The sequence below is a fragment of the Pseudophryne corroboree genome, chromosome 3 (assembly GCF_028390025.1).
Source record: "Pseudophryne corroboree isolate aPseCor3 chromosome 3, aPseCor3.hap2, whole genome shotgun sequence".
NCBI lineage: Eukaryota > Metazoa > Chordata > Amphibia > Anura > Myobatrachidae > Pseudophryne > Pseudophryne corroboree.
The window spans coordinates 716533720-716553709 of NC_086446.1; the positions used below are offsets into that span (position 1 = coordinate 716533720).

A 19990-nucleotide genomic window follows, 5' to 3' on the forward strand; every position below is an offset into this window, starting at 1 on the left:
AGGTCTGCTCTGTAAAGTGCATTCAGTGGAGCCAGGCATCTGAGTGTGTGGGATGCTTTTACATTTATTTTAATAATCATCTCTTTTCTTGTCTGTGACACACTGTCATGCTGGTCTTAGTCTGACCCGTCATTGTCAAAGGGAAATTTTGTTTATTTTGTCGCCCCCCCCCCCCCCCCCCCTCAAATTCTCTTTGTGTAAGGGGTGGGGGGAGATTATATTTAATTTGATCATGAATCCAGTTTATACACACATTCTCAGTCCTACAGTGTGTATTTATAGCTGGGTGCTCTGTCTCCTGGGCAGCAGCTGCTGGAGAGGACGTGGAAGGAGACTGTGCTTGTGTAATCTTCAGCCAAACGTCTGCACTGTCCTTAGTATTGCACAGCCACACTGCCTCTTGTGCAGGACATGTAGACCCTGGCTCCTGGCTATCTGGTGTTACTGCCTCTTGTGCAGGACATGTAGACCCTGGCTATCTGGTGTTACTGCCTCTTGTGCAGGACATGTAGATCCTGGCTATCTGGTGTTACTGCCTCTTGTGCAGGACATGTAGACGCTGGCTCCTGGCTATCTGGTGTTACTGCCTCTTGTGCAGGACATGTAGATGCTGGCTATCTGGTGTTACTGCCTCTTGTGCAGGACATGTAGACCCTGGCTCCTGGCTATCTGGTGTTACTGCCTCTTGTGCAGGACATGTAGACGCTGGCTCCTGGCTATCTGGTGTTACTGCCTCTTGTGCAGGACATGTAGACGCTGGCTCCTGGCTATCTGGTGTTACTGCCTCTTGTGCAGGACATGTAGACCCTGGCTCCTGGCTATCTGGTGTTACTGCCTCTTGTGCAGGACATGTAGACCCTGGCTCCTGGCTATCTGGTGTTACTGCCTCTTGTGCAGGACATGTAGACCCTGGCTATCTGGTGTTACTGCCTCTTGTGCAGGACATGTAGACCCTGGCTCCTGGCTATCTGGTGTTACTGCCTCTTGTGCAGGACATGTAGATGCTGGCTCCTGGCTATCTGGTGTTACTGCCTCTTGTGCAGGACATGTAGACCCTGGCTCCTGGCTATCTGGTGTTACTGTCTCTTGTGTAGGACATGTAGACCCTGGCTCCTGGCTATCTGGTGTTACTGTCTCTTGTGTAGGACATGTAGACCCTGGCTCCTGGCTATCTGGTGTTACTGCCTCTTGTGTAGAACATGTAGACCCTGGCTATCTGGTGTTACTGTCTCTTGTGTAGGACATGTAGACCCTGGCTCCTGGCTATCTGGTGTTACTGTCTCTTGTGTAGGACATGTAGACCCTGGCTATCTGGTGTTACGGTCTCTTATGCAGGACATGTAGACCCTGGCTCCTGGCTATCTGGTGTTACTGTCTCTCTTGCAGGACACGTAGATGCTGGCTCCTGGCTATCTGGTGTTACTGCCTCTTGTGCAGGACATGTAGACCCTGGCTATCTGGTGTTACTGTCTCTTGTGTAGGACATGTAGACCCTGGCTCCTGGCTATCTGGTGTTACTGTCTCTTGTGTAGGACATGTAGACCCTGGCTCCTGGCTATCTGGTGTTACGGTCTCTTATGCAGGACATGTAGACCCTGGCTCCTGGCTATCTGGTGTTACTGTCTCTCTTGCAGGACACGTAGATGCTGGCTCCTGGCTATCTGGTGTTACTGTCTCTTTTGCAGGACATGTAGACCCTGGTTCCTGGTTGGATGGGTGATCCTGCATCTTACTGATTGTAGATCAGTGGCCATACAAATACATTCAGGCCTTCACATGCCTAAAAATGACTGTCCACACCTAACATTTGAGTCATGTCAAAGCATTCAGTGGAGCCAGGCATCTGAGTGTGTGGGATGCTTTTACATTTATTTTAATAATCATCTCTTTTCTTGTCTGTGACACACTGTCATGCTGGTCTTAGTCTGACCCGTCATTGTCAAAGGGAAATTTTGTTTATTTTGTCGCCCCCCCCCCCCCCCCCCCCCCCTCAAATTCTCTTTGTGTAAGGGGTGGGGGGAGATTATATTTAATTTGATCATGAATCCAGTTTATACACACATTCTCAGTCCTACAGTGTGTATTTATAGCTGGGTGCTCTGTCTCCTGGGCAGCAGCTGCTGGAGAGGACGTGGAAGGAGACTGTGCTTGTGTAATCTTCAGCCAAACGTCTGCACTGTCCTTAGTATTGCACAGCCACACTGCCTCTTGTGCAGGACATGTAGACCCTGGCTCCTGGCTATCTGGTGTTACTGCCTCTTGTGCAGGACATGTAGACCCTGGCTATCTGGTGTTACTGCCTCTTGTGCAGGACATGTAGATCCTGGCTATCTGGTGTTACTGCCTCTTGTGCAGGACATGTAGACGCTGGCTCCTGGCTATCTGGTGTTACTGCCTCTTGTGCAGGACATGTAGATGCTGGCTATCTGGTGTTACTGCCTCTTGTGCAGGACATGTAGACCCTGGCTCCTGGCTATCTGGTGTTACTGCCTCTTGTGCAGGACATGTAGACGCTGGCTCCTGGCTATCTGGTGTTACTGCCTCTTGTGCAGGACATGTAGACGCTGGCTCCTGGCTATCTGGTGTTACTGCCTCTTGTGCAGGACATGTAGACCCTGGCTCCTGGCTATCTGGTGTTACTGCCTCTTGTGCAGGACATGTAGACCCTGGCTCCTGGCTATCTGGTGTTACTGCCTCTTGTGCAGGACATGTAGACCCTGGCTATCTGGTGTTACTGCCTCTTGTGCAGGACATGTAGACCCTGGCTCCTGGCTATCTGGTGTTACTGCCTCTTGTGCAGGACATGTAGATGCTGGCTCCTGGCTATCTGGTGTTACTGCCTCTTGTGCAGGACATGTAGACCCTGGCTCCTGGCTATCTGGTGTTACTGTCTCTTGTGTAGGACATGTAGACCCTGGCTCCTGGCTATCTGGTGTTACTGTCTCTTGTGTAGGACATGTAGACCCTGGCTCCTGGCTATCTGGTGTTACTGCCTCTTGTGTAGAACATGTAGACCCTGGCTATCTGGTGTTACTGTCTCTTGTGTAGGACATGTAGACCCTGGCTCCTGGCTATCTGGTGTTACTGTCTCTTGTGTAGGACATGTAGACCCTGGCTCCTGGCTATCTGGTGTTACGGTCTCTTATGCAGGACATGTAGACCCTGGCTCCTGGCTATCTGGTGTTACTGTCTCTCTTGCAGGACACGTAGATGCTGGCTCCTGGCTATCTGGTGTTACTGCCTCTTGTGCAGGACATGTAGACCCTGGCTATCTGGTGTTACTGTCTCTTGTGTAGGACATGTAGACCCTGGCTCCTGGCTATCTGGTGTTACTGTCTCTTGTGTAGGACATGTAGACCCTGGCTCCTGGCTATCTGGTGTTACGGTCTCTTATGCAGGACATGTAGACCCTGGCTCCTGGCTATCTGGTGTTACTGTCTCTCTTGCAGGACACGTAGATGCTGGCTCCTGGCTATCTGGTGTTACTGTCTCTTTTGCAGGACATGTAGACCCTGGTTCCTGGTTGGATGGGTGATCCTGCATCTTACTGATTGTAGATCAGTGGCCATACAAATACATTCAGGCCTTCACATGCCTAAAAATGACTGTCCACACCTAACATTTGAGTCATGTCAAAGGATTCACACCTTTCCTGACTCCTTAATAGAGCCATCTGACTCCTAAATATGACTGACTGGCTTTTCAGGTATGTGTGTCCACCCAGCCGTACACTTACACAGATGGGGTCATCCACCAGTTCTGTCACTGAAAATGTGTCATCTTTATAATATGATACTAGTTGAGTATCCCTTATCCAAAATTCAAAATCTTACATTTTTGGGTCCTCTACTGAGATAATAACATATATATATATATATATATATATATATATATATATAGATATATAGATATATAGATATATAGATATATAGATATATAGATATATATATATATATAGATATATAGATATATAGATATATATATAGAGAGAGATAGATAGATAGAGAGATATATATATATATATATATATATAGATATATTATACAGCTATATAATATAATATGTATGTGTGTCATTATCTCTGTAGCGGAACCAAAAATGTGTGATTTAAAATTTTGGATAAGGGATACTCAACCTGTAGTATCTCTATTCCTGGCAGGGTTTGATTTGCTGGCGGTCGGGATACCGACCGCAGCATCCTGATAAGTGGAAACCTGACAGAGGAAGGTAAGTATGCTTACCCCCCCCCCCCCCCCCTAGCACTCCCCTTCTCTTGCCCGAATCTACCCCCCCCCCCCCCCTCCGTCCCCTTCGGCCCCCCTAGCACTCCCCTTCTGTTGCCTGAATCTACCCCCCCCCCTTCCCCTTCACGCAGCTTAGCCTTAACCCTTCCCACTGCAGCCGAACACTAACACTCCCCAGGGGGGTTCCTAAACCTAACTCTCACCCCGCAACCTTAACCTGGAGTGGTGATACAATAGGAATTGTAGATCTAGTTCATTATCAGGATTGGGGTCTGCAGGAATTGGCACATACATGTTTGTTTCACTACCTACACACAGGTGCTGCCATTTTTCTTCCATTCACGTAGCTGGGTTATAGGCAACGCCACCACATGGTTACTTTGTGCTGTCACTGAATATTACTTGGTGCTAGGGCAGCTGCAGGCCAATGTCGCAGGCACGATCTGGCAAAGCTCTGGCATTCATAGAGCTCAGATTGCTCTGTGCTGACCCTATTGAAGTAAATGGGAAATGCTCCTCTCTGCTCACTTGGGAACGATGAAGTTCTGAAAATGTTGCATGCAGCCTTTATAGAGTTTACTCATGCAGATGTTGAGGGTTTGAGCTACCCCCATCCCAAATCCCCAATGTGTCTGGGCGATTCTAGTTCTGTGAATGTTAGTGTATTTTAAGATGGAAAATAAAGCGCTCTTGTCCTATACCGCCATGAGAAGCGTCAGTGCAAAACCGCTGCGGTGTATTGGGGAGTTTGTGTAACATGCTAACATCACAGGATATCCACTACACACGTGTACAGGGTATGTATACATGAAGTCTACCGTTTTGCTGGTGGCATTATTTTAAAAGGGGGGACGACACATTAAAATGAGTCATTGTATTTTTATTTTTGGGTCATATTTATGAAACCTAATTTGCAGGCTAACCTCAGAAGACACCGGTAAATGTATAGTGTCCCCAGTATGTATCTGGGGTGGAACCGCAGCAGGTATCTGATCGCAATAGCAGCCCCTATGTGTTTCTCTGGGGTCAAACCCATTGTAGCTTATGAGTCTAATTAACTCTGTAATGCCCTACAGACCGGTTCTTTTGTAACCTTTATAGCCTATTTATATAAATCCGACCGAAAACATTACTACACCTTTTTTTTTTGGGGGGGGGGGGGTTTAAATGAAGGAATAAATACATTTTGCGGGCAGCGTTCAGTTAGTCTTTACGATCATTATAATAATTGTTCCCTTGTAATCTTCTATAACATCACTTCTTAATGGTACATAACCCTTAAACTGTATGATATAAAGTAAGTTTAATGATTGCCCCCCTCGTCTAGCAAAAACCCTATGCTCCCTCCATACATAGCGCCCAATTCAATTTGCCACCATTGGAAGCATTGCAAGCAGCAGGAACCTTGGGGCCTATTCACCATTTAGCTTGGATATCCGCAAGTACATGGAGCAGGAGACAGTACGGATGGTGTGATGGTTAGCATTACTGCCTCACAGCACTGAGGTCATGGGTTCCATTTCCACCATGGCCCTAACTGTGTCGAGTTTGTATATTCTCCCCGTACTTGCGTGGGGTTTCCTCCCACAATCCCCCCCAAAAATATACTGTTAGGCTAATTGGAACCCAACAAAATTAACCCTAGCGTGAATGTGTTTGTGTGTACGTGTGATAGGGAATATAGATTGTAAGCTCCGCTGGGGCAGGGACTGATGTGAATGGCCAGATATTCTCTGTAAAGCGCTGCGGAATATGTGTGCGCTATATAAATAACGGATGATGATAATGAGAGATCTCCGAGTGAGCCCTAGTTGTAGAAACAGTAAATTCTGTTCTTTTGGGATTTATCCAAATCATTTTATACTTTTTTTTTTTTTCCTTGAAACTGAAGAGAAACGGAGAGCATCAAGGGTAAAACGTTAACGCCTAGTTTACCTCTGGCTGCAGTGGTTAGTCTTGTTGCTGCAGATGATGTCCTGGGAGTAACACTTGCTTAGACAATGCCTTCAGAATGTATTATCTCTAAGCTGCAGTCCAAACCCTGACTCTGCATTTGGCTTTTCTTCTCAGTGTAAACTGTTCTCTCGTCATCCGTCCCGGGCTCCTGGGCATTGGGAAATATTCCCGGCATTGGGTCAGACTCTTATCCAAAATATCTTCAGCTGTCACACATGCGTGGTCTGTGTTTCCAATCATTAGTGTCGCACGTTATCCATCCCCTTTTATATGCAGTCTTTTAATCTAAATCCGTCCATGAATAGGCCATATTATAAACAAACGGTAAGTATTGATCACTACCAGAAACTCTGCAAAAGTACATTGTTCCATACTTTGTTACAACACATACTGTATAATGGAGTAAAAAGTAATTGAATCTTAGGGAGGAATTCAATTGTCTGCCGAAAAGTACTGGCGATAATTCTCCATAGGTTTAATACAAATTTCTTTTCGCAGGTGAAATGTTGTGGAAAATACCTATTTTAAGGTAGAAATGTTGGGATTTGGTACAGAACCCCTGTGACACCCCCTGAATGTCTTATTAGGCAGTTAGTTTTTAATTTATTTTTGGGGTGAAAAAGTGCAACCTGATGGAAATTGGGGTACAAGGTATGGGAACAGTATATTTGGTGCGCTTTATGAGTAGCACAAGTGTTTCTAGGCGTGCAGGTGGGAGTTATCATCGGTTTCTTTTTTTTTTTCTTTTTTTTTTTATCATTTTGTAAGAGGCTTAAAATGACCTAAATATATACTTATACCCATTTTTTTTATGTACCCCTTTATAGCACTTATTTTGCTGAAAAACACTTTCTATAATTTTTAACTATAAAAAAAAAAAAAAATGTACCTAACAGCCATTTGACCCAATTTAGGTACCCCAAATACTTTTATTATGACCACTAATACACCCCTATATTGTTAACCTATACCTGTATTAGTTTGGCTTTTTTTGGAGTACAGGCAGTCTCTGGTTTTGCCGGCAATAATTATTTTGGGAATCCCGTTTTTGCACAATTGCAATTGGGTAAGTCGAAAAACGCGAGCGCGCATACTAGTGAAAAAACACTTTTGCATGAAAAGCTAATCCCTGAAAAATTACTGCATTTCACAGACAATTAAATTCCCCCTTAATGTCTGTTTTTTTTTTTGTTTTTTTTTCTTCTCATTACAACTTATACAGTGCTATTGAGATGCTATAAAGAGGCGTACATTGTGTAAGGCTGGGTACACACTGGAATCGTTCTATCTTTACTGACCATTTCCCTTGATCCCAGAACATGTGAGAAGTGTAATCACAGTGGGGTCAGGAGAGGAGTTGCCCAATGGGAAGGTGTCCAAACTGTATTCCTTGGCCTGTGGATACCCTAAAGCTGGGGCATTCAACATGCAGTCCTCCCGCTGCTCTGGAACTAGACCTTCCAGCATGCTATATCAGCAAAACTGTGGCAGGGCATGCTGGTATGTGTAGTTCCACAGCAGCTGGAGGGCCGCATATTGTAGAGGCTTGGAGTTTGCGCAAACACCCATAGGAGATTGCATGAAGGTGTAGAGTTGTAGCACCCAGTGGGGGGCATTTTGCTGTTAAGGGGCACGATTATGATCGGATCGGGACTTGGTTCCGATAAACAGAATTTCTTATTGTTGCAATTAGAAATGAAGGTTTGTCAACACCAAGCGATATGCAAGAGTAAAGTAATCACTAATGTGAGTGCTCTGTTTGGTTAGGGGCCGGTCACACTGCTGCACATGTGCGATCGTCAACCACGCGTGTGCAAACACCTATTGCCGGATCCATATTGCCATGTGTAGCCGATATGAGAAGATAATGGTACTACTGGGGCAGAGTTCTGCGTTCCAGAGCAGCCCCCATAGAAACCTACTACACCATATTCTACACTACATTCTTCTATCCGTTCCCTGGGTATTTTTGGAGAAAAAAGGGGTTCTGAGGCAAGTCCTGACATTTTTGCCGTCACGTAAAGCTTTTCCCTACATTTTCTTACCCTAAGGATTTCCTCTGATTGTTCAATGCAAGTTTGCAATTGGATTGCAAAATTAATTTGCAGTACGAATTTGCTGAGAAAATGGCAACTTGCACCTAATTAGATTGACCCCTAAGATTACTTTTTTTACATTTTATTTTGTACGTGCTGTACATACTGTAGTATGACTATATGGAAATAGCATTTCACTGCCTTTCTGGTAGTTCCTTTTACTTATTGTTTTTAATGTGATCTTCAGGCAGGTAAAGGGGACCTCCTATAGTTAGCGTAGGCAGCAACCTGAGGGGGACACTGAAGGAATGATATCCTATTACATGAATGGGGCTTGTTCTGGTCACCAGGGCATGGTTCCTGCTTGGCGAGAGGTACTGCAGTCCAATATGTGTAATAAGGCGTACACAGCAACCTCTACAACTGAGAAAGCTCCATCTTAAACAGAAGAAACCTTTCTGTGAGATGTCACTTCAATGGTCCTATGGAATCGGTATGATTTACCAGCGGGCGGGATGCCGGCTATTCATATCCCGAGAGCGGCATCCCACCCGCCAGAATGCCGGCAGCGGGGTGAGTGCAGTGAGTCTCCTTGTAGGGTGAGTGCAAAGAGTCCAAGAATTGTCTGCTGTCCGGATTCCGGCGTCAATATCCTGACCGCCGGGATCCTGACAGCCGGCAAATTGAAAGGTTCCCGTTCCTATTAGCCACTTTGGATTCCATTAGTAAATTAACCATATCTGCGTGATTTATCGTTCGCGAAGCGGCAGTTATAGTAGATGGTAAAGTGTTAAGCGTTGGAATTATGGCCTCCAGCTTTACTTATACTGTGCATCTATAGAATATCGGCCATGTTTCATCTCACTGTGGTATGAAAGGGTGGCCGATAGCAGGACTCCACCAGTCTCCCTCCTGGATCTGCAGGCCTTCAGTGATTATGCGGAGCACATCAATGTAATGCATCGGTCACCTATAGGCTGGACACAGCCTGTCTGGGTTCTAGGTAATATATTTGGCCTTGCAGTGACGTTCCTGGCTCTGTTGCTGGGCAGCCCACAGAACGGTGGTCTCAGCAGGTGACAACTGTACCCTCATCAGAAGACTCTTGTAGAGTAATAGACTTTCAGTATCATGAAGTCTAACGTGACTTGTAGTGGCTTCACTCTTACATATACAGAGAATTCCTTGGGGGTAAAATCGCTTATGTCGCTTGCCATTGTACAGGTATTAGAAGGACTTTGTCTCTAACATGGTACCATCCCCACACAGTGGCCGAGACACCTTGCTGTTGGGGCCTTATAATGTGATACGTAGTTAGACAACCTCAATAGAGAGACTGTACTGTAGCTACACAGGGAAGTAGTTGGTGACTGTATTAAAGTATTCTAAAGCACAGTCCAATGTCTGTGTGATAGAATGCTGCGTTCATTTCAGATCCTGTGACCATTAAGATGTTTTCTTCTTCCTGACCAAGAATGCCATCCAAATCATAGATTTTAGTGGAGCGAACTTTAATTTATATATATATATATATAGACCCGTAAGAGCTCTGACTGTTCTTGTAATGAACGTGCTCCTATGGTCCATGCATTGAGGATTCCTTGTAGTAGAAGCCACTGGTGGTGGGATCGTCAGTACTGTGTAACACCTGTATGGGTCATGGGTCAGCTGCTCCTGTAGTAGATGGTAACACAATGATATTTATACATTATGGTCTGAAGTTGTGCGTCCTGTCTTCCAGGTGTTGTGGAAGGTGATCTGTCAGCAGTGGAAGCGTACAAGACGTCAGGAGGAGACATTGCCCGTCAGCTCTCTGCCGATGAAGTTCGTCTTCTGAACCGTCCGTCGGCCTTTGATGTGGGTTACACTCTGGTGCACCTGTCTATTCGCTTCCAGAGGCAGGACATGCTGGCCATACTTCTGACAGAAGTGAGCAGGCAGGGTCGTCTCTCCGTTCCTCCCTGCACTCACACCTACCATCCCTGGCGTTTATACCTGTGTGTTACCTATTGCACAGAGCCCTCAGCCATGTGACGCCCACTGGCCGCAGCGTTAAACTGTGCTGAGCTTTCAGTTTACACCGTTTCATGTAAATATGTATCAATATTTGATACGTGCTAAATATTTCATGAAACGCTCCCAATGCACGCCATTACTTATGCATTAACGCTGTTGTGCTCTTACAGAAGCTAGAGTAAAAGCCCTTCTGAAAATGTATTTCCTGTGCAAGCATAATATTCTAGATTTCCTCAGGGCGAATGCTCTATATTTTTGTCTCAAAATGGTTTTAATTCTTGTAGGTGTCTCAGCATGCAGCCAAATGTATCCCAGCCATGGTGTGTCCTGAGCTTACCGAGCAAATCCGCAGGGAGATTGCAGCTTCCATGCACCAGAGGAAGGGAGACTTTGCCTGTTACTTCCTGGCAGACCTGGTGACTTTCACTCTACCTGCAGGTAGGTATCCAGCCCCTGTGGGACTGGTGTAAGCATACTTGCTGCCTACTTACAGTGGTGGAACTGCTTTGGGATTCTGGGCAAATGGGAACGCAGCATCCTACCCTTTAATAGGAAATGCTGGTGTAAGAGTTCCTTGTGTTTAGTAACTGGCTTCCACCCTAATTTACATAGCTGTTGTGTCGCCCAATGAAAGCCCCCCCGTTGTAGGACTGCTATAAATATTATCAGTTGTTTATATAGTGCACACATATTCCGCAGCGCTTTACAGAGAATATTTGGCCATTCACATCAGTTCCTGCCCCAGTGGAGCTTACAATCTATATTCCCTATCACATACACAGACACATTCACACTAGGGTTAATTTTTGTTGGAATCCAATTAACCTACCAGTATATTTTTGGATTGTGGGAGGAAACCGGAGTACCCGGCGGAAACCCACGCAAGTACAGGGAGAATATACACACACTGCACAGTTAGGGCCATGGTGGGAATGGAACCCATGACCTCAGTGCTGTGAGGCAGTAATGCTAACCATTACACCATTCATACTGCCCGACTGCTATAAAGCTCTGTTATCGGGCTGAGTGACCCCAGTGGCTTTTCTCTTTGCAGACATAGAGGATCTGCCACCCCCTGTTCAGGAGAAACTATTTGATGAAGTCCTGGACCGTGATGTGCAGAAAGGTAAGCGTAAGCGGCTGCATGATCCCCCGTCACATCTCGCTCTGTGCTGCTGTATCCAACGTCTTTCTCTCCTTCTCAGAGTTGGAGGAGGAATCTCCTATTATTAATTGGTCACTGGAGCTGGGGACCCGTCTGGACAGCAGACTTTATGCACTTTGGAACCGCACAGCAGGTGACTGCCTGCTGGACTCTGTACTACAAGCCACCTGGGGCATCTATGACAAAGACTCTGTGCTAAGGAAGGCTCTACACGACAGCCTCCACGACTGCTCCCACTGGTAAATGTACCATGAACCGGAACGGCCTTTGTTTGCTTTATACACATGGTCGTTCTGCATTCTTGTCCTGTGACGTCTGGTCAGCGTTGTATGCTTTCTGCCAAGGAAGTAGTAACTGCTGCCCTCTTGTGGCGGCATGTCACAGTTGTTTGAGGTTACAAGGCTAGTGTGACAAGTCCCACAGGTGACTGCAATTACAGGTTTCCCAATAGGGAATATTCACTTTCCTTCTGTTTCTGACTATATGTGCGTTCTCTGTACAGGTTCTACAGCCGTTGGAAGGAGTGGGAGTCTTGGTACTCCCAGAGCTTCGGATTACATTTCTCTCTAAGAGAGGAACAGTGGCAGGAAGACTGGGCTTTTATTCTGTCACTTGCAAGCCAGGTAAGCAGTGGAGGCTGTCACTATGACGTATGGACAAGTAACCTAACCAGGCAGATCCTGGCAGTCAAGGTTTGTTTACAGGGGTAGTTGTATGGTAACTACATCTATCAGTTTAGAAACACTGACTAAATCCACAAATGCCAACTCCTATTCAGGGGCCGGGTGCAATGTGCTGCCCTTTCTAAAATTGTAATTACACCATCATCACATTCTGCTATACAGAGGCCGAGTGACGCACTTACTTTACCACTCGCCAACGCTGCCTTGCTGTAGGAGTAGGCGGGTTGGGCAGTTACAGTAGAAAAGTGGTAGGTGGAGGTTCCTGCAAAGATTGTCCCATAAACCCAGGAGATGAATGAAATGGAGATTCCTGATTTGCCTCTGTTCTTGGCTCAGTTCAGAGAAGGCAGACAGCCTATGTGGATCATGCAAGTGCTGCCATGACCTCCTTCCTGAGCCTGCAGGTCCACCATTGTCAGGGAACCACAGGTTACTTTAATATATGGCACCAACATTCAAATACCCGCTCTCCTCAGTACCGCCGTTACTTAGCCTATTACTGACACATCTTGCATGAATGTAACACACCCATACAAAAGGATTATGCTTCCAGCAAGAATGTGACTAGTCTGATGGAAGGAAGTGTTAAATACCCCAGATTCTGCGCTTGCTCCTGCACTCCCGGCCGTAAGGACAGGACAGTGTTTATTTTGCAATGTAATCCTGTTTCTTAAGAGCTCAGAATATTGCTATCCTGTGTGGCACACTTACCATGTAAAATAATACAGTCTAATACACGATATTAGATATATGTAGTTGCTAATTTTGATTGCCCATTATTTGTAAGCGATTGCATAACTAGGTGTGTGGATTTATTGGATGTGCAGCTCAATCTCATCTCATAATTGTTCAGTGGAAAAGTCTGTTAATAATAAGCACATTTCACTGTGAAATGTAATTGTTTTATCCGTCTTATTAAAGCTTTTCATGCAACTAAATGTGATTGTGCCACACATGTAGTTCTTGTTGGAAGAGCAGCACTCTGCACTATCTCCTATCTACTAAAAGCGAAAACTGTCCTATACAAATCCTCAGTTTACAAGCGAAGATCGTGGAATTTTACATACGAGCGTATTAAAATACGGCAGAGGCAACTAAAACAATAAAAAAATCCCTAGCACCCCTAAGGGGGGGGGGGGGGGGGGACCACGACACAGAAGCACAGATTATATCAGGAGACAGCATAACTCCAGAATTGCTAGAGCAATGTACTCAAAAATTGGTACACATATGCCTTACAATCTGGTAACAGACACTGTGGGGGGAGACACCCCTAGCGGGAGGAAGCAGCACTGAGTATTTCTGGAATGCCTGGAGCAATTTACACCAAACTTGCTACACATATGACTTACACTCTGGGAACAAACACTGTGGGGGTAACACACCACTAGCACCCCTAGGGGTGGCACAGCAGCACAGACTATATCAGGACATGCATAATATGTCAGTGATGACAGGGCTGCATGTGACAGGGCCAGTGACATGATGTGAGGAGGGGAACGCAGGTAGCACAAACCCACACAATGAGAGTTATATAGTGGAAGTACAGTCCCCCAGCAGCACAGAGTATATCAGAAGATATGTAATGTGCTGCGCTATATAATAAACTGTGAAAAAATTGATAATTTCACAGGGGCACTGACATGATGTGAGGAGGGGAATGGAGGCAGCAGGAAGCCACACTCTGAGAGTTGTATAGTGGGAAGAGCAGGGTCCCTTGGGGGACCAAATAGGGGTCCGGCCACTGCACAAAGTGTGTCAGGGAAGCAAGATATGCCTATATACTAGATCTCCAACCAACGTAAATTAACAAACAACTATCATTCTAATTTACCATCCTCCTCCTGTAGCAAAGCACGGGTATTCAGCTATCTACAATGTTATTTATACTGTGTGTTTAATATTTACATTTATTTTTGTAAACAGACATTCTTAAAATCTCGGGCAAAGCCGGGTACTCCAGCTAGTGTGTTATACTTTCAGGGCACTAGGGCCCAGAGTCTGCAGGAAGATGCGACATCTGAATTGATGTGCTGCTGCACATGTGCAGACTACTGCAATATTCAGAGTGTCATAGTTCAGTATAGGGATGACCAACAATGGATTAAGCATATATGATGCCATTGAAGATTTCCCTGTCGATGGTCTTGTGCTATCGAGGTTAACCATCAATGGTTTCACCCACTAACGATCATTCATGTCGTATTACTCACTGGGCCATTCAGAGGTAAGGGCGGGACTTTGCTGGCCTGGTGCCCCGGCACAAGGAGAAAATGGGAGAGAAAAAAAACATTTGGGGGAGCTATGCCATCGATGGCGGCGAACCACTGGTACACCCTCGATGGCAAAAAACAGTACCATCTGTGGTTAACCATCGATAGTTGTAAACCAATGATGGTCAATGCCCATCCCTAGTACAGTGCTTGCCTCCTAAGGTGAGACAGCTATTAGCTGCAATACCCTGTGTTTGATACCACTGCTGTTAACCCCTGCGTTACCACTGTGTTCCCGCATTACCCTGTACTACTTGTGTAGCAGTAAACCCAGCTTCCTTGATAAGAGTCTATGTAGCCTAACCGTTTCTTTCACATTTGCTGGGGTGGTCTTCAGTATGCCGGCTGTCGGGATCCCGGCGCACAGTATACCAGCGCTGGAATCCCGACAGCCGGCATACCGACACTTATTCTCCCTCGTGGGGGTCCACAACCCCCCTGGAGGGAGAATAAAACGCGCGCCACCGTGCCCGCAGCATGGCGAGCGCAGCAAGCCCGCAAGGGGCTTATTTGCGCTCGCCACACTGGCGGTATGCCGGCGGTCGGGCTCCCGGCGCCGATATGCTGGTCGCCGGGAGCCCACATACCATACTACACCCATTCGCTGTGCCCCTATTGTGGCCACCATCCCCATAAGCTATATAAATAGATATTCTGTGTAATATCTCATAAAATATGATTGCATTGCAAATACAAATCCCCTTTACCCTACTTGAACAATTATTTGATCCATTGTACAGTTGCCGTAAACTGCTCCAAAACAGATACGCCCCCATTCCCGGCCTTTGTAACTGCATCCTATTTCCACGTGTTTGCTAGCTGTGTACTCTGCAGAATTAGCCTGTTTGTAGGGCTGCACTAATTATGTAACCAAATTATTGAAATTTATAGTTTAGGCCTCACAACAATCTAGTGGAGCATATATTCAAGACAGACTTAATAGGCAAAGTAGTGGGATTACAGGAAGCATAATACTGTGCATAGGCGTGTTGTATTGAACACGCAGGAGAAAACAATGCCCAGGTGGAAGGTGTGAGGCTGAGACGAGGGCATAACACAGTGAGTGTGGGTCAGTGGGAGTGGAGTTACGATGGCCATACACCGCACATTGTGTGGCTGCAGCCAAACACCAACTACCTGTATGTCTGGCATGGGAATTCATCCAGTACAACTGACAGTATATGGCCACCTGTAAAAGTAAGACTAGTAGGCTTCTAGAAACAGCTGGGTTTTGGAAATATAGATGCTGGGTGGAAAGTCTTGTTGGATGTCTGAGTGTGTTCCATAGATGTGGAGCAGCACAGGAGAAGGCTTGGAGGCAGGGTTGTGAGGTGCAGGTCATAAACAGAGGAATGGTAATGAGGGGTAGGTCGGAGATAGAAGGGGAGGAGTTTGATTTGTATCCTATAGGAATCTAGAAGCTAGGTAATGAGTGTCAGAGCCGGGAGGCAGAACCAGAGCGGTGAGTGAAGTCTTGCCACACTGTGAGGAAGGATTGGCCTGTGTAAGGGTTGCAGTAGGTGGGGCATGAGATAATAGGAATGTTGGTAAGATTTGTGGCCTATTGACCATGCGATATCTGAGGCGGAATCAGGGAAAGGTCTGGACTCTAGAGAAGGGAAGAGGTTAGGGTGGGAGAGTTTTGTGAGTTGTCAGCATAGAGGTGGGTAGTGGAGATTGACAATTGTTAGCTCACCAAGGGGGAGATGTATCAAATCTCGGAGAGAGATGACGTACCAACCAAAATGGTTATGTCCATTTTCTAGCACAGATTGTAAAATGACAGCTGACTTGTTAGTATGTAATCTCTCTCCAGTCTTTGACAACTCTACCCCCCAACAGAGATTCACAGGGAGACGAGCAGAGGGAACATTGTTGTGTCTTTAGCTAGTACAATCTCACAAATTGACACTGTTGTGATGTTTTATTTACATTTGCCGTACTGCGAGATATTGGCTTATCAGCTATTTATGTGGCCACTTGGCTGGTCTCCTTAGCTTTGGTTTAATGCTCCTCTTGTTACAGAAATGTCTGCACCTCTTACGTTGTGTATCTTTTCCATGTGTCGTAGCCAGGGGCCAGCCTGGAACAGACGCACATCTTTGTTCTTGCGCATATTCTTAGAAGACCAATCATAGTATATGGAGTGAAATATTACAAGAGCTTCCGCGGGGAGACTTTGGGCTACACTCGCTTTCAAGGTACAATCACCCTGTACTGACTGTGGCAATGCCAGATGTGGGCCCCTGCATATAGCCGCATGATGAAGTTCTCCTCTTAGTTTGTAGTCTTCAGCTTTCATACTACTCTGCCTTTGTGTGACTCATTCACTACTCTACTTTTTCATTCATTTTTTTTTAAAGTCTCAAAGATATTAAGTGGTAAGGAAAATGACCTTGTGTCCTCCCCCCCTCACACACTCTCCTGTCTCACAGCTGAAGAGGGGCTTGTGAATCTTATACTTTTTATGTTGCTTGCTGTTTGCTGTCCCATGAAAATCAATCAATCATAGATATGAATGAACATATGTGTTTGATATACAATAAGGTAATACATTATGTGACAGTCTCTGTGGGCTGGAACAAACTGCTTTAGTCTCTTTGGGAATTGCTCCCTTATTTCAGTCCATTTTCCCAGTATGTAGATATTTAGGGGGAACATTTACTAAGCAGTGATAAAAGTGGAGAAGTTGCCCATGCCAACCAGTTAGCATTGACGTAACATTTATAATTTGCTTACAAGTATACAGAGCAGCTGATTGGTTGCCATGGGCAACTTCTCCACTGGCTCACTTTTATCACTGCTTAGTACATGTCCTCCTAAGTTCTTCATGCTACTACTTATAAACGCAGGGCTCCTGGAAAAAATAACCCAGTATTTACACAATGTTTGGATAGACAAAAGCTGTTTCTTTTTCATCCACTAGGGGTCACTGGAGTACTCTTGGGATATGGACGGCTTAGCAGAAACAAAGGCACTGAATATTTCTCTAACGTCCTAGTGGATGCTGGGGACTCCGTCAGGACCATGGGGAATAGCGGCTCCGCAGGAGACAGGGCACAAAAGCAAGCTTTTAGGATCACATGGTGTGTACTGGCTCCTCCCCCTATGACCCTCCTCCAAGCCTCAGTTAGGTTTTTGTGCCCGGCCGAGAAGGGTGCAATCTAGGTGGCTCTCTTAAAGAGTTACTTAGAAAAAGTTTTTAGGTTCTTTATTTTCAGTGAGTCCTGCTGGCAACAGGCTCACTGCATCGAGGGACTTAGGGGAGAGATTTTCAACTCACCTGCGTGCAGGATGGATTGGATTCTTAGGCTACTGGACATAGCTCCAGAGGGAGTCGGAACACAGGGCTCGCCCTGGGGTTCGTCCCGGAGCCGCGCCGCCGACCCCCCTTGCTGAAGATGAAGAGGTCCGGAACCAGGCGGCAGAAGACTCTCAGTCTTCATCAGGTAGCGCACAGCACTGCAGCTGTGCGCCATTGTTGTCAGCACACTTCACACAGCGGTCACGGAGGGTGCAGGGCGCTGGGGGGGGGCGCCCTGGGCAGCAATGTATAATACCTGTATGGCGAAAAATACATCACATATAGCCCTTGAGGCTATATGGATGTATTTAACCCCTGCCAGATATCTAAAACTCCGGAGAAGAAGCCCGCCGAAAAGGGGGCGGGGCCTATTCTCCTCAGCACACAGCGCCATTTTCCCTCACAGAAAAGCTGGTGGGAAGGCTCCCATGCTCTCCCCTGCACTGCACTACAGAAACAGGGTTAAAACAGAGAGGGGGGGGCACTGATTTGGCGATATGTATATATATTAAAATGCTATAAGGGAGGAACACTTATATAAAGGTTGTCCCTGGATAATTATAGCGTTTTGGTGTGTGCTGGCAAACTCTCCCTCTGTCTCCCCAAAGGGCTAGTGGGTCCTGTCCTCTATCAGAGCATTCCCTATGTGTGTGCTGTATGTCGGTACGTGTGTGTCGACATGTATGAGGAAAATATTGGTGAGGAGGCGGAGCAAATTGCCTGTAATGGTGATGTCACTCTCTAGGGAGTCGACACCGGAATGGATGGCTTATTTATGGAAATTACGTGACAATGTCAACACGCTGCAAGCCGGTTGACGACATGAGAGGGCCGGCGAACAAATTAGTATCTGTCCAGGCGTCTCAAACACCGTCAGGGGCTGTAAAATGCCCATTTACCTCAGTCGGTCGACACAGACCCAGACACGGACACTGATTTCAGTGTCGACGGTGAAGAAACAAACGTATTTTCTTTTAGGGCCACACGTTAAGGGCAATGAAGGAGGTGTTACATATTTCTGATACTCCAAGTACCACAAAAAAGGGTATTATGTGTGAGGTGAAAAAACTACCTGTAGTTTTTCCTGAATCAGATAAATTAAATGAAGTGTGTGATGATGCGTGGGTTTCCCCCGATAGAAAATTATTGGCGGTATACCCTTTCCCGCCAGAAGTTAAGGCGCGGTGGGAAACACCCCTCAGGGTGGATAAGGCGCTCACACGCTTATCAGAACAAGTGGCGGTACCATCTACGGATAGGGCCGTACTTAAGGAGCCAGCTGATAGGAGGCTGAAAAATATCCTAAAAAGTATACACACACATGCTGGTGTTATACTGCGACCAGCGATCGCCTCAGCCTGGATGTGCAGAGCTGAGGTGGCTTGGTCGGATTCCCTGACTAAAAATATTGATACCTTTGACAGGGACAGTATTTTATTGACTATAGAGCATTTAAAGGATGCATTTCTATATATGCGAGATGCGCAGAGGGATATTTGCACTCTGGCATCAAGAGTAAATGCGATGTCCATATCTGCAAGAAGATGTTTATGGACACGACAGTGGTCAGGTGATGCAGATTCCAAACGGCACAAAGATGTATTGCCGTATAAAGGGGAGGAGTTATTTGGGGTCGGTCCATGGGACCTGGTGGCCAGGGCAACTGCTGGAAAATCCACCGTTTTTTACCCTAAGTCACATCTCTGCAGAAAAAGACACCGTCTTTTCAGCCTCAGTCCTTTCGTCCCTATAAGAGTCATATCTGCCCAGGGATAGAGGAAAGGGAAGAAGACTGCAGCAGGCAGCCCATTCCCAGGAACAGAAGCCCTCCACCGCTTCTACCAAGTTCTCAGCATGACGCTGGGACCGTACAGGACCCCTGGATCCTACAAGTAGTATCCAAGGGGTACAGATTGGAATGTCGAGAGGTTTCCCCCCTCGCAGGTTCCTGTAGTCTGCTGTACCAATGTCTCCCTCCGACAGGGAGGCAGTATTGAAAACAATTCACAAGCTGTATTCCCAGCAGGTGATAATAAATTTACCCCTCCGACAACAAGGAAAGGGGTATTACTCCACACTATATGGTGGTACTGAAGGCTAGGTGAGACCTATTCTAAATCTGAAAAATTTGAACACTTATAAGGGTTCAAATCCAGATGGAGTCACTCAGAGCAGTGATAGCAAAGAACAAGGGGACTATATGGTGTCCCGGGACATCAGGGATGCTTACCTCCATGTCCCAAAATTTGCCTTTTCTCACCAAGGGTACCTCAGGTTCGTGGTACAGAACTGTCACTATCAGTTTCAAGACGA

General features: G+C 46.1%; 1 protein-coding gene across 4 annotated transcripts in view; it reads left to right on the forward strand.

Moving 5' to 3' along the window:
- The window catches only part of ZRANB1 (zinc finger RANBP2-type containing 1), a 100060-nt gene that overhangs the window by 68343 nt on the left and 11727 nt on the right, over positions 1–19990 (forward strand). For 3 of the 4 annotated variants that reach the window (XM_063962163.1, XM_063962162.1, XM_063962164.1), the window contains 6 exons: positions 9978–10165; positions 10537–10690; positions 11307–11378; positions 11458–11656; positions 11920–12040; positions 16445–16574. In XM_063962163.1, coding sequence (XP_063818233.1) covers positions 9978–10165; positions 10537–10690; positions 11307–11378; positions 11458–11656; positions 11920–12040; positions 16445–16574 — 864 coding nt within the window. The remainder of the gene's footprint in view (positions 1–9977; positions 10166–10536; positions 10691–11306; positions 11379–11457; positions 11657–11919; positions 12041–16444; positions 16575–19990) is intronic. The other variant, XM_063962165.1, reaches the window with a different exon arrangement.